Below are 15,281 nucleotides of genomic sequence, written 5' to 3'. Positions count from 1 at the left end.
CATTCAGCTTCGCTCACACAAAGTCCCGGCTGCGTCGAGTATTCCTCCGCGAAACGACAATTAGAGCGCAGTGAACGTTTCACCCCCGCCAAACACCGTCTTCCTCTAACAAAGACCGAACGGCTCAATCGTTACTGTATTGAGTGGAAGCTGGGACGAATTTCAGTTACGACTGGTTTGCTGTGGAGGTATGTTTGTTTTAATCCCCCTCCCCCTCAAAGGAAAAAAAGCGCAAGCCCTCTGCGGAAGAATACAAGCTCTGAGTCTCGCGCACGCCACCGTCGAGGGGAAGTAGAAATGGCAGCCTGCTAAAGGAGAGGACACATTGCTGCAGAATGGCTGTTACTTTGTAACTAAATGGCATTTATCACATTTTATTAATTAGAGTCCATTCATCTACAATTTAAAGTCTGTTGCGGATCACCACCGTGTAATTCTTGCCATATTTTTTCTATATTTGTAGCTGCGGATTTAGAACATGGCTCCCCGTGTTTGAGAGGGATTTACGGGCGAGCAAACGTTTCAGCTTAGTTTTCATTAAAAGAAAACAGCTAGCCTGCTCTCTGTCAGCTCTCCGTGTTCTTGCTGCTGCTCTCGCTTGTTGTAACTCTGTTGCTATTGTGTAATAAGATGTCTAGCTAACACACCCACTCTCTCAGGGAGCCGTTTGGTGGGGAAGTCGTCCATTTCTCTTCCAAATACTGCCAGGCAATAAAATGGGGGAAGGGTTGGAGAAGAAGGGGAATGCAGCTTAATGAATGAAACCCCCGTGAGTTACAGCAATTTAATGGCAACGGGGACACTGAGGCAAGACACACTATCAAGGGGGATTATCAAGGAAATACATGACAGGATGCTACCTCAGTGACAGCTGCGAATTAAAAAAGAAAAGCAGCAGCAACTCTTTGGTGTTGCTTTTTTAAGTAAATATATATTCTAATAATATTTGTGTAGGGGAGGTACATTATTATTAAAAGCCAGTTAACCAATTAACAACCCCCTGGTCTAATCTTACCCCCCCCCCCACATTAAATGTTTACTGGTTTATTTAATTTAATCTAAGACACAAATGAAAGTGTAAAGTAAATATCCGAACACTAAGCATCACATCTGTTTTAAAACAGTTTGACACTTTCCTTTATTATAATATCTTCGTCACATATTTCTGTTTTCTTTTCACTCATAACTATAGCCCGCAGTTGTGTATAATTCAGTCTAACTGCATTATTTTACGTTCTAAACACTAGTGTCGAAAACACTAACATCTGTATCGTCTTCTTTATGTCCATTTAAAATCTCAAGAAGAGGCATCACTAAACAAGTTTGTGCCTCGTATGTGTGCCTATTAGAAGAGGCATACATAATACTAAACAGAGCAACACTTTTATTTGTAAAACTAACAAGGTGTAACTCATCAAATAAAATCAAATGCAATATACACACATTCTGTCTGCATCTGTTTTGCAAGGGAAGTATAGACACTTTCCACAAATGCATTGTTTGCTTTGCACTGTTTAGCAATTGTGCATTCATTTTGTCAATGTTAAACACAAATAATACAAAATTTATAGCCTGGCAGATGGACAGGAACTCAACAGAGAGTGTTCTCATCACCAGTGGCTACACCACCTACCATTATTCCATGTCAAAAGCGTTCTGGCAGATAGGTGGGTGGACGATTACTCTGAGAGGAACAAGCAATATTTGAGCTTTTCAAAATCCACTTTAGTATTCTGACCCACCACTGATGCAGTTTTAGATCTTTTCTTCCAAATGTTGCGCATCACATCGGGCTGGATTAATCTCGTCCATCCTTGGGCGTGAATGATGGTGGTGTAATTTGACCAGCAAGCTCCTTTTCGTTTTTTACAACACAGAAAAAGAAGGCAGTGCTTATAATATTTAGATTATCGGGTATGAGTTTTTCCACCTATTCATTAATGTCTGTTTTACGAGTTGTCCTGAACCCTCAAGTGTAAGTGTTATTGTGTGGGCTGACATCGCCACAAGGAGGCAACCTCACCCTGCGTCACTAAGCTGTGGGCCAAAGAGGAGTCAAAGGTTATGAAAAGACAGTTTCATTTGCTATAAATTGGAGGTCACTGAAAAGCACCGATCACAGTAAAAAAACAAAAAACAAACATCTACTGAAAGGCTTTGAGGTTTTATTGACAACAGTTGACCATGTGATTCTTGTTTATAGTGTACTGCAAAGATCTTTGACCAAATAAATCCACACCCTTTACCAAACTTTGCCACATGGCTCAAAGGTGTGGAGAATTACTTGGATTCAACACTCCTTCTCTGTGTGCTAATAATTCAGGAAAGCCACAGTTAAGACCATCAAGACTCTGATGTCTTCACTTGTTGAGATAGAAGTTACAGCTCACAGTAAAGTGCTTTTGCAGCCACGTAGCCTTTTCCCAGATCCTGCAAACATTTATATCTTTGGGTTTCTGTAGCTGCTGAAGTTCCCGTGGGATTTTAATCGTCAGTATCCTCATAGCCATGCAGCTCTACTCCAGGTTTAGTGGTCTGCTGTGGCTCATTTTTCAACACTCATGATCAAGGTTGTCAGAGTTAACTGAAATAAAAGTCTTTGTCAGTTTGGTTAAAAAAAAAAAAATTGTCACTTCTTTTGTTGAGACCTCTTATGCCTACAAGACTGTGACTCAGCTGCCTTCACAGAGTGTTTCTATTGCACTTCCCATTCTGAGTTTCTTAAATTGTGTCCCTGACAAATTCCCCCCATATTTGAATAAGAGACAGAAGCTAACATTGAAACAAGTGAAAACTAAACTAAAACTGGAAGCGCACGCCCACTCGGAAAGCTAACTGAAACACGGATTAAAAACAAAAATCAAATAAAAATGAAACCTTAATTAGAAAATACAAAACTATAACATCCCTAAGGGTGCCATGGTGGTGCAGTGGTTCCAATCTGCCAGCCAGGTGGGGGCATATCTGTCGTGAATGTGAGAATGAATGGTTGTCTGTCTCTCAGCCCTTCAATGGACCGCAGACCTCTCCTGGAAGGACCCTGCCTTTACGCCCCGTGACACTGGTTAAGAAAATGGATATAATTGTTTAACAATTTATTAAACAAATTTGTAACCGAAATGCGGCATTCAAAACCAATTTTTTTGTCATGCGATGATGTTAGGAGGACATAATTGTACAGAACTGGAACTTCCTGATACACTCGGCTCATTATTTCTTTGTGGGCAGGAAGGTGAGTGCGGCGATCAAACTCTTTCTGGGCTGTCTTTTTTTTTTTTTTTTTTTCCATTGCTTTGTTTTCATCAGAATCATTACAGAAAAGGGAGCCCCACGCAAACACGTGGATCGCTTCTTTCTGTCTTTCGTCTGCTTTGATGCTACATTTCAACCCTAAATCCACATTTTGTCTGTAAGAAACATACAAATATCAGAAACTGTCCTCCTGCTTGCAGCAAGTGTCTTTCACTTCTTTTCCTGCTGTTAACAGGTTACAGCAGTAGTTGCTGCACTGAAAAGACAATGAAGATGAGCTTCACTGAACTTGTGTTTCCTAACTGAACTAATTGTATTAGATATTATGCATTACTTATATTTTTTATAATTTACCTTTAGAAAAACCTGGAGTACCCACTGCAGTACACCAAAGTACCTATAGGGGTGACACCGGGTTAAAAGGTCAAGTGATCCTAGGGGAGGATTTACCACTTAAAACAAACGAATAAAAGCAAAATGTATGTTTTTCAGCACCACTACTGCTGAATGATATTAAAAAGCATCATGTTGTTCCTCTCAGTACATTTTAATGTGTCTCCTCAGTATCTGGCAGTACCCACACAGACATCATTACCACCTCGGCATGCTAAAGAGAAAAGGAACTTGGTATTGGCCCACAAGTGTGAGTGACAGCTTGTCCTGCAATGAAGAGACCCTACGCTTTCACTGGTCCCACCACTCTGGCAAATGCTGACCTTTCACTTCCTGACACAGCAGTTGTATTTAACACAGCCACGTGCCCCTGGTGACCTCACACACGCACACGCATGCACACAAAAGTGTACGCAGACACAGAGTGGCAGCTTTGTGTTGGTTTAAAAAAAAAAAAAGTACTGGTAAACCTGAACACAAGCAGGACACATACTGCATGCACACATGTGCAGTGTCAGAGAGTTGGGTAAAAAAAACAAACTGCACGTACAAGCATACAAATTAAATGCAGCCCATTAGTTTCTGGGAAATAAACAAAAAAAAAAACCCAAAAAACATGGTATTGCTGTTCAAATTGAGAATATATTTCACACATTTTTTATTTACCAATGAGTGAAGAGACACCAAAAACCAGAGAAAGTCCCACGAGACATCAACTTTTACTTTTATTTCAAAATATTCTCCCAACAGGATGAAACTCAGAGAAGCCCAGAGGATCCAAAGCCAATAGAGCCGTCTAGAACAGAAGCACCACTCATTATTGCTATGTCACTCTGCTGCTGGACAAGGCATTCAGGGGAGAGAAAAAAAAAAAAGAGGAAAGAAAGGAAAGGAAAGGGGAGGAAACAAAATCAAGCACAGAGACTCACAAACACATTCACTCCAGTTTACACATACAAAAGGAGCTATGTGAAACACAGTGGTGGCGACTAAAAACTAAGATGTTTTAAAAAGCTGCAGATGTTCTCCACGGTGACTGTGGAACTGGCTTCTTGCAGCTCTGCATCCAAACTGTTGGTACGCATCCACAAACACTCACCTTAGCCATCAGGGGTTACATTATGGTACATTACAAGCAGAGTGCCAGTAGTGATGTTTTATAGAGAAGAGTAACTACAAAGGCAGAGCTGGCTTAAAGATCAAAAATAGTCACGTTTACGGCCGCCTGTCAGGCAAAACAAAGAACATCTGCAGCTGTCGGATGAAACCACTTCATTCTGCCTTTCTGCTTCTAAGAGGCATACAGTATAGAAATACAGAATGGAGGGAGGAGGAGAATGGAGCAACAAAAAACAAAGGGGGGGGTATGAAGATATGGGAGGCGGGGCTGCTGGTTGTCCATCTCTACTATCACAAGTCTAAAAAAAATTCAGCATGGTACAAAATCGTCAGTAAAAAAAGATGCTTTGCTGCCATGGAGTCAGAGGGGACGAGTCGGTGAACGCGCCCGTGCCTTTATGCCTTCTCCTCGGTCGCCTCTTCTGCTGCTTCAGTTACCTGGAGGGAAGAAGAGGTGAAAAACACAGATGCAGGTGGTATAATTATTCACCCCAGCAGATTTAAGAGGGGAATTAACTAGCCTAGAAGTTCCAACCAGCAAATTTCAAAAGGTTAAAGCTCCAGCAACACTCAGGGTATGTAGAACAGCTTTATTACTTGACCAAGGCTGTGGCCTTCATCAAGGTCATCCACAAGGCCTCAGGCCCAAATGCGTTGATCAAGTACTAAAGCTGTACTTCATACCACAAGTTTTGCTGGAGTTTCAGCCTCTTTAGACCCCTGTTCTTCTCCATGCACCTTGGAAGTAGGTGACATTGTGCCAGAAACCTCCATTCTGTTTCCATAAACCAGCAAATTTCACTCTGCTGGGTCTGCTGAGGCTCAGTAGGCAACTGTGTGTTAGGGAACACATAAAGATCACTTACTGTTTTGGTTTATCTTGATGAATCTGTTTGTAGAGCCAAAGACTTGTTAAAAGAGTTATCTGCATGATTTTGCTAAACAGCTACACCAGCACCAGGGATGCACTGTTTGTAAAATTCTGGGCTGATTACAATGCTTAAAAAGACAATTTAGCCTTGAGTTAATGTTGATTTACTTCATGGCTTCTCACAGCGTCACTGGGTAGTTTTCAGTGAAGAGGAGACAGAGAGGACACGCGCCAAAAGGCCTCGTGTCACAATCAAACCCAGGTTGCTGTATTTGGCCTTTCAGCATGTGGCTGCCTGCTCAATCACAGAGCTAAACCAGCACTTGATTTAGCTCATTTTGTTGTATCATTTCCCTGTTTTCTGCTAGGGAGGCAACTAATTAGTCACTATTTTAGTCTTTTAGTATTTCATCATACTGTCTTCAAACATTAAGTCCCGCACAAAGATAAACATCGGTCACCGGGATCAATAAATATCATCTTGTTTGTCAATAGGTCATTACTGGTTGATACCAATATATGTTTGGCTGATATAAGGAGCACCACATTTTCAAATCAGGGGCATCAGGAGGCAGAGCTACAGGTAGAGTTAGCCACCTATCAGAAAGTCATTGGTTCAGTCCCCAGCTTCTCCAGTCTGCATGTTACGGTGATCTTGGGTGTGACAGTCAGTCCAGGGTAGAATAGAAACAGGTAAATAAATAACTACATATTAAGAGTGGGCGATATAGCCTCGAAATTATATGACTACATTTCAAGAAAATCTGTGATATTTCGATGATGTATAAAAAAAATACTGAACAACTTTTTATTGATGCCTGCAGTAAGCAACATTTATAAGTATAAGTCAATGAAGGGCATTTTCCATCCTTCCTTTCCAATGAGCTGCTGTCACTGAAGACACACTTCCTAATTTGAGGCGTGAATCTATAGAAACAAGGTGCCGGCAGCTGCAGCACTACAGTGCAACAGTAGTACTAAAGTTAACCTCATAACTCTTCAGGAGCTGTACAATGTTGTCTCATAATAAAACAGAGAAATATTTTCTACGTGAGATGTTGTTGAGTCAAGCTTTTTAACCAGCTCCTTTTCCACCATGTAATCACATGTCAGTTTTCTCAGACCACATTTTTTAAATGTAGCCCATCAGTGACTATGCTGTTCAAAAGCTCTAAAAGGGAAATAAATCAATTCATATACATATCAGTATTCAGGGTTCAGTCAGTATTTTGCCCAAGGACACTTTGACATACAGGCAGGAGGAAACAGGGATCAATCTGCCAACCTCACGATTAGTGAACAGTCTGTTCCAGCACTTGAACCTAGTCCAGCTATGAGCTTGATACCACTTTTATGCCTATATGCTGAATATGAAGCCAGAAATAGCAGGTGGTTGGCTGTGCATGGACTACAGTGAGGAGACAGCTTAGCTTAGCATAAAGGCCACACACAAAAATAAAACTAGCCTGGCTCCATCCAAATTTGGCAAGATTCACCTGAACACACCAGCAAGATATTTCTACACGTTTGTTTTTAAAAGGGCTTTTCACGCATGACCTCCTTGACATCTCCGAACAGAGGTGCATATGAGAAAGCAAATGTCTGACACAATCTTCATAGCTCTCAGGTAGACATTGTGTTTGATGTGCAAAAATTGTGAATAGCTCGAGTAATAGGCCGGGACAATTGCCACTAGCAAGCAGACAACATATATGTAGCCTGCATGTTCTATCCAGGCAACTCCATCACCTTAAACCACACTGAGTATTTCCAGTAGTGTAAATGCGTCTGAAGCTGATGGTTTCCTGCTGTGATTTGCATGTGAGAACGAAGACCTATGGAAAATATTCCAGCCTGATTCTCCTCATAGCTCATGAGTAAAATGCTAAGCTAAGCTTCCTGGCTTCATTTGTGCTGTACAGACACACAGAGACGATGTGCTATCACTTTTTTTCCCACGAGGTAAAAACAGCCTATTTATCCAAATGTCAGGCTATTTCTTTAATAGCTCAATTCACTTCCACAATAAAACGCCACATTTACTCACTTACTGCCAGCAGCGGCTGATTTTTATTTATAGATCTTTCAAACCCCAGTAAATAAAAGCAGAACTAGCAGTACTGCGACCCTTTAATAAGATGTGCACAAAGTTGGGGAAGTGGGTGCTCATGAATTTCGAGTTAAAACATGGCTTAATTTGCAGATTAGTCTAGCTTTGAGCTGCTAGTTCAAATCATTGCTTGATGGTTTTCAAGCTAAAATCTTGCAGTGAAGGCTATGATCACACTTTTCGCTTTTCTGGCATTCTGACTCAGCACTTCCATCGTCAGCTAGGCCAAACATTCCTGGAATACTGACAGAAGTTTGTCGTGGTCTCTTCTGCCTGAGAGGTACGCTACAAAGTAAGTTAAACATAGCCAGGCTTTCTTTGTGTTAGCTGGCTTGACAAATCCTACCCTCTTCTTCCACAGCAATACTGAGAATATTGATAATTTGGGGAATTCACGATCATCGTTAGTGCATAGAGCAGTAAATTAAATCTATCCGCTGCACTCTCTGTGCTGCAGTTTATTTGTAATGTGACAGCGTAGGAGCTTTGACATTTTTAAATGGATACATTTAAACACTACAGGTTACTCTGTGTGCTTAAAGATGTGGAAATCACTTGAGTTTGTCATCAGATCAAAGTGAAATTTATTTTATTGGTTGACAGCTACTGGTGATGAATAACCTACAAATGTAAGCGATCCGTTTACTCATCTGTGTTCTAGTAGCAGTGTAAAAGCAATTCAGCAGCAGATTAGAGCCACTAAAAAAAACATTGATATATTTTCTGCATCCTCAAACTGAATGCATGCAAATTCCAACTCCAATGAGATCCACAGTTTGGGCTGCTGAAGCTGAGCTGTTAGTAAGACATTGTTCAATAGGTTGCATACAAAACATATTTCTCCAGCAGATAATCTATAGAGCACTTAAAGCATACGGAAAATCTGAACATCATCTGGTTCAGATCAGGTTATGTGTTCAGCAAAAGCTACCACAGTGATCTAGCCAGGTAAAAAAGACTGACTTAAAGCTCAACATAGTTCGGTAACCCATTCAGCTCGCTTCCCACTACACCCTTTTGGTCAATAGTGGAGCCAGTTGTTGATGAACCAGAGTGCATTTCACATCACAGCTCCGTGAGTGGCAGCAAACCTTCCTGCTAATGGAAAAAGTTGTGTCAGACCCACTTCACTGCACATCGAGAGCAAGCAGGACATCCTTACGTCCTCATTCTGTTTCCCAAACACGCTAATAAACACAACACTGCAAAGCACGCTGAGTAAATGTTTGCCCTGCTAACACAGAATCCAGTATTAGCGGCATGTTAGTGTCCAAACACACATACAAAGACGAATTAGAGACACTCAACCATACCCTTAACTCTGACTGTCTCACACTGTCCTCTCACTGACATCAAGGAGGGAGCCGTGCTTCTGATGGAAGACACACTGACAGATGGACGAGACACATAGATCTGTTTGTGCATGTGTGTGTGTGTGTTTATGAGTGCCAGCATATATACATGCGGGCAGAGACAGATGTGTGACATATTCGTGGTAATAATGAGATGTGATTGAGCAGCGGGTTGTGTGGGAATATGGATGTCATGCATGAATAGACATGTTTGTTTGTACACAAATTGACAGAATAAGGGAATAAAGATCATTATTCTCCTGACTGAATATAAATGTTGTCTTTATATATATATATATATATATAATTTATTTATTTTATAATTTCCCCTTCCCCGTACCTCATTGGCCTTGGTCTCTCCATTTTGGGCAGGACCGTCTTCCTTCTTCCCCTTGGCGCCACCTTTCTTTGCCTTTGCCCCCTTATCATCTGCCACCTTCTGTGCAGAGCAAAGGAGAAGAACATATAGTGCATGTAAAGATAATTATAATAATATTTATTTATAGAGCACTTTTATAAATCTATGTCACAAAGGCTTCACAAACAGTCAATAAACTGTATTAAAAATGTCAAAAAATTTGGGGCCCAGACTATCAATGCTTTGTCTCCTTCAGGTAATAGCCAGGCCCCTGGAATGCACAAAAAACTTTTATCCAAGGATCTCAAGGTGCGTACTAAGATGTCAGCAAGAAGCAAGGCTGTAAAGCAACCAATATAATCTTTTAAAATATACCAGTAGCTAGTGTCAAAAAGGTTAAAGCAGGAGTGATGTGATCCCATAAAAACTGAGGGTACAGTACTGTGCAGAAGTCCCTCATCACTTTATATTTTCCTGGTAAAAACAAAGTGCCTTAAAATACAGTTTAAAATGGGTTCTTTGTTAAGTTGTCAGTTATGTCTATTGTGTCCCTTTTTTTAATGCTTCAGCGATTCATAGGTCAATGTGACTCTCATTTATTATTTATTTTCAACTATATGAAGGTAGTTTGCAAAACTACAAATAATACTTCTGTAATGCTCTTCTAAATGAATATTTAAAATGAATAATAGCAGATGCATTTTTTTGCATGGAAAAACAGCCTTGGTTATTGGATGCAAACTCTTCACAGTTAAGCCTACTTATAGTTTTAATTATATTGTGCGTGTGAAACCTATTTTACCTTGACGATGGCCTTCTTAGGCTTGGCCTCGGGCTTGGGTGGAGCAGGTCTCTGCAAATAACAAAAAAAAAAAAAAAACTGTCAGAATTGCTTCACAGTTTATAGTTTATGAAGAAACATTATTTTGATCTATATTATCTATAGCTCTCCCTTCTCTGCAAGCTTTGAGAGTAATTTCAGCTACTTTGCTGCATAGAGTTACTTAGCAAATTCACGGGGATGAACCCAAAGCTCGCTGACTGAAAGGTCTGCACTTGATCTTACTGTAGCTCAAATATTAATAATGATTAAGTACTTGTACCATATTTCATGAGCCACAGGCTTTCATCATATTCCCATGCGTTTTAAATATCCGCACCATCTAGATGTGAGCTGACCTCAGACCACTGTGCAATGATTATATCAGATGGGAGCAAAAATTCTGGCCACGCAGTGCCAGCAAGTTTGCTGCAGACATTTTCCAGGCTGCTGCGTGTGGACCATGTTACCCTGAAGCCACAAGCTACAATAACACTGCTGTGATGAAGTGAAAGCATGTGATTTATTCTCACAATATCTTTGTTTTGCTTTAGAAATGGCTGACACAGCGCATGAGACTTAAAATAAAAAGGCATAAATTGAGACAAATTGTATTAAAGAGGGGGCGACTGCTGAAAGTGTTCATAAAATAGGACCGAAAGTATTTTAAAGCTATGGTTTCCAGAAAAGTGCCACATTAAAAGCAGAACATTTGGACATTTTTTGGGAAATATTAAAAGCTACTCTGCAGAGAGTTAGACAAAAGTATCAGCAGTTCTGTGCACAAGTCTTGAGCCCCTGCCGCCTCATTTCTTCATATTTTGCTGCTAGTAACAAAGTGCCTGAAGATACAATTTAAAATTGGTACTTTGCTAACTTGTCTGTTATATGCAGACAAAATTCTGGTTCCTCACTTGAGTTAGAAGCCTTTTTTTTGTTGAATGATTTATAATCATATTCCTAAAACTGGTCAGGTACCAAGACTGGACTGAAAATGGGTGAAAAATCAGCCAATGTCCAAAGACAAACTTCAGAAAGCCTGGAGAACTACTGCTCAAGACCACTTTAAAAAAGTACAAGAAAGTCTGGCTCCTTGGAAGCAAAATATGAAGAAATGAGGGGTGGCTTTAGATTTTGGACAGTGTTAAAAGTAAAACTCAGAAATTGTTTACAAAGGTGAGCGAGTGCTGAAAATAAGGGGGATAAAAGGCATTGTAACTGTAACTAAACTACAGTCCACTTGGAGTCTGCTTGATTGTTACATGCACAGCTGGCAGTGCAGTCACACCAAGCACGTGGGTGCTCAGGCACGGTCTCACACACACCCTCTAATGACAAAATTTACACCAGACACCCTCCCATACTGAACACTGAAAATATAGCATCAGCGTGGAATTTGGGAACTTTATAGGCACCAGTTTGAACAAGCCCAGCTAGCTTTTTTCCCCTTTAGTTTCTAGTCTTTATGCTAAGCTAAGCCAAACTGCCTGCTAGCTTGTTACTTGATATCTAGCATACAGAAATGAGAGATGAAAATGATACAGATTTTCTCATGAAACCCTTCGCAAGAAGGGATTATGTCAGCTCAAAATGCCGAACTACTCCTTTAAATCAGGGGTGTCAAACATACAGAGAGGAATCAGCCATCCAAAGGGTACTGAATGGCTTTGCAAAGTGTGAAAGCACCAGAGAATTCATTAATAATTCCAATTTTTGTGTTTTTTCCGATAAAGCTGCTCTTCCTGGTGCAGTGGAAATGTTTGAAATATGAAAAGTATTTCCAGATCTTGGCAGGTTGTTTGAAAGAAGTGAAATACTATTGCTGCTTAGGATTTTGTGGCTTTGCAGATCCACTGTGGTCTGTAAATTGTGTTGTATGTGTAATCAAAGACTGACTAAATGTGGTAAAGAGACATTGTTAAAATTAAAGAATTAAAGAGGCTGTTCGTCGCCGGTTTGATACCCCTTCTTTCAACAGCACATGCAAATGGACAAGGAAAAGGACCCAACACAGACTGGTTTAACATGCAAAGTACGACACACATAGAAACACATGGACTCCACGGCAGGGCTGCATGACCACATAAAAATGATATGCTGACAAAATGCTGTTTTGGTTGCCATTCACAATAAACAGATTAATACAAATTAAGAATAACTTAGTTAAGAAAAATACTGTATTCTTAACGTACGTGATGATACAATTTATATCCATGCTGATGGTAATCACGCAGCCCTGAACATCAACAAGTTGTACAACAAACGACACCAAGACAACAGAGAAAAGACATGCATACCAAGCCAAGACCAAGTCCTCTAGGAGCACATTTATGGAGCTCTTTTAAATGGCGATTGCCCTGATGAAATCCATAAAGTGGGTGAGGACTTTGACTCTGAGCCTGGGTAATGTGACATGTTTTATCCCGGTGGGATGAGGGGAGACACTGAGAGGAAAGAGTGGACAGTGACAGAGGTGAAGACAGGGAGGGGGAGAGTGAAACTTACCGCTGACAATCTCTCTGACCTTCTGGTGGGCTGCCGGAGCAACGAATGATCAATGAGAGTGCGAGGGAGAGGGAGAGGGAGAGAGAGGGAGAGACAGAGTGACAGAGAGAGAGAGAGATATAAGTTGTCCCTCTGTGAGCTGCTCTCGAGGTGATCTACTCGGTGACTGCTACACACGTCCTGATCACTAACTCGATATGTGAATATTCTTCCACTCGCACACATCCTCTCTGAGTAACACCACACAGCACGCAGAAACACAGCTGCTCGCCCCCACACAGCACACAAACACACACAAAGCATCTACCTGTTTTGTGACTTTGGGGGCCTCCTTGCCCTCAGGAGCCTCTGGGGACTACGGGAAATAAAATTTGCATATTAAAAAAAAAAACATCGTTCAAATGTAAATTTTCTCAATGTTTTCTTCAACCACCCTCACTAAATTTTAGCTGTTATGGTGTTGTCTTCAGCTCTGCATAGCTTATCTTTTCTGTGAGGTAACAGAGAGATCCAGGGTGACTTAACAGAAATCCCACTTACTAATCACACTATAACAAATTTGTAATAACAGCTGAAACAAGTGTCCAATTATTGATTATTAACAACAAAGAAATCCTTATATATAATTTACATCATTTGTTTGTTTGTTTGTTTTTTGTTTTTTTTGGGGGGGGGGGGGGGGCTTTCTCATTCTTATGTTAAAGATTTTAGGCAGAATGCCAAAACGATTTAAAAAAAAATAGTAAAATCTTACACGTAATCATAATTAAATGTAATTTTCTTTAAAGAAAATTAATAAATTTACCTAAAAATCAGTCGTCTCATCGTCTCAAAAAAAAAAAAAAAAAAAAAAAACACTGTTCACCGTTTCACATAATCAAAACAAATATTCATCATATGAGACCCAAATCCCCTATAGACGCAAATTACATTATCTGACGATGATGTATGATGATGCCAGAAGCTCTCCGGTGATTTCCATTTTAATGGAGGCATCTTGCGTACGTGCCAAAACCTTAGCTCCCCAAAGAATGATGGACCATAAACATGCATTCACTCGGGGGCGCTTATTAACTAATAACACGGCCGTCATTTGTTGATCCTAATGGACGCTGCATACTCCGGCTCCAGGTAGGCAGGGACGGCGCACGAGAGCGCCCACTCCCACCATGAAAAAAAAAAAAAAAAAAAAAAGAAAAGAAAAGATTAAAAAAATGTTGGTTTAGCCTGCAGGTCGACATTCGCATCATTTGCATCATTTGCATGTGGGCGACCTCCGCCCCTAGAGGCCCCCCATTCTCCTGCCCTCAAAGGCGAATCTGCGAGGACAATAGCCGTTTTTAGGTGGCAGAAAAGCCACTTTCCATGTATGCGTTGATACAATGCACAGGAGCCTGTCCTGCAATGCCGTTTAGATAGAGTCGCGGCCTCTTTTAACACAGCGGCGATTGTCCCTGATCCTTTTTTTCTTTATTCCTTTCTCTTCGTGGGGATAAGGGTTTGTTCATTCTGCGTGGCGCCTGCCATATTCATCACCCCCCCTTCGGAGAACCAAAATTAGACAGGGAGGTGGTGATCTTTTATTTGTTTCGTTTTAAAAAAAAATATTACATCATGCGTTATTAGAAATCTATAAATCTCAAATATAAGTGAAACGCGCTCAGAAGATTATCACCGCGTACGTCTCCTGCGGGATTTACGCGTCCATCCATCCAGCGGCTCTAACATTCACCGGTGCGCACTGTGGACAGGGAAGTGGCAGAAAAAAAAAAAAAAACCCGACCACAAGAACGGCCATTGGGATGAACACGAGGGGATTTATAGTGCAAAAAGCCCCAAAAGGATGCCTATAAAATATCATTTAATAACAAGTGGGTGTTTAACACCTACATGCGAAAGGCTGCGGTCGAAAAGACGCTTCCTCAAACTTTGGCATCACCTCACCTGCCTCGACGTCGCCACAGAAATATTATTCCTATTTTCCTCGAATGCATGAGCTGGTAAAAACTACACTGAAGTGTGCTGCAAGGCTGGAACGACACTCACCTTTCTCTTCGGCATTTTACGCGTCAATAATTCTCCACCGAGCAAAATTAAGGTCAAAGCCGAAGGGCCAAGATAGGTGAATTTGAACTACCTCGAAATACAGGATCAATATCTAAGCACCTTCAATATTATGTTGATTATATGCACTCCCCAAAACTCTACACCTCCCACAGCCATTGGGTAGAGAAGTCAAAATCCACTCATGTGCTGACTCCCGATTGGATCGTCTGGTCTCTATGTAAATAAGAGGGTCGCGGACATTGGCCGAAATTTATCAGAGTCCTCTTACGATTGGCTACGCGCTCTTTGTGCGCAGATCCCTCCCGGTGGATCTGGGTAATGTAGGATGAGATGGAGAGAATGTTGTAAATAAAATACAAAGGACCAGAAAAACGGGCACAATGGCACAATGTCGGCCATAGACGAGATCCAGAAAAGCTGGAAGGCATTGTGTC

The 15,281-nt window shown here is 40.9% G+C and overlaps 1 protein-coding gene across 1 annotated transcript; it reads right to left on the bottom strand.

Annotated features, from left to right (window-relative positions):
- Positions 1 to 4,353: 4,353 nt before the first annotated feature.
- On the bottom strand, positions 4,354 to 14,984 carry hmgn3 (high mobility group nucleosomal binding domain 3). Its single transcript, XM_030721405.1, has 6 exons — positions 14,827 to 14,984; positions 13,088 to 13,135; positions 12,781 to 12,810; positions 10,258 to 10,308; positions 9,438 to 9,536; positions 4,354 to 5,202 (listed from the first exon to the last, which is right to left on the bottom strand). The coding sequence occupies exons 1-6, from the start codon at positions 14,839 to 14,841 to the stop codon at positions 5,161 to 5,163; spliced, it is 285 nt and encodes a 94-aa protein (XP_030577265.1). The 5' UTR covers positions 14,842 to 14,984; the 3' UTR covers positions 4,354 to 5,160.
- Positions 14,985 to 15,281: the final 297 nt, after the last annotated feature.

The sequence above is a fragment of the Archocentrus centrarchus genome, chromosome 24, assembly GCF_007364275.1.
Source record: "Archocentrus centrarchus isolate MPI-CPG fArcCen1 chromosome 24, fArcCen1, whole genome shotgun sequence".
NCBI lineage: Eukaryota > Metazoa > Chordata > Actinopteri > Cichliformes > Cichlidae > Archocentrus > Archocentrus centrarchus.
Note: the sequence above shows the minus strand (reverse complement) of the source record. Positions and strands in the feature narration are given on the sequence as shown.

Excerpts from the sequence above, each read along its gene's own strand:
- hmgn3 (XM_030721405.1), bottom strand. Across the intron at positions 9,537-10,257 it reads CTAAGAAGGCCATCGTCAAG|AAGGTGGCAGATGATAAGGG; the intron begins GTAAAATAGGTT and ends TGCTCTGCACAG. Across the intron at positions 5,203-9,437 it reads GAGAGACCAAGGCCAATGAG|GTAACTGAAGCAGCAGAAGA; the intron begins GTACGGGGAAGG and ends TCTTCCCTCCAG.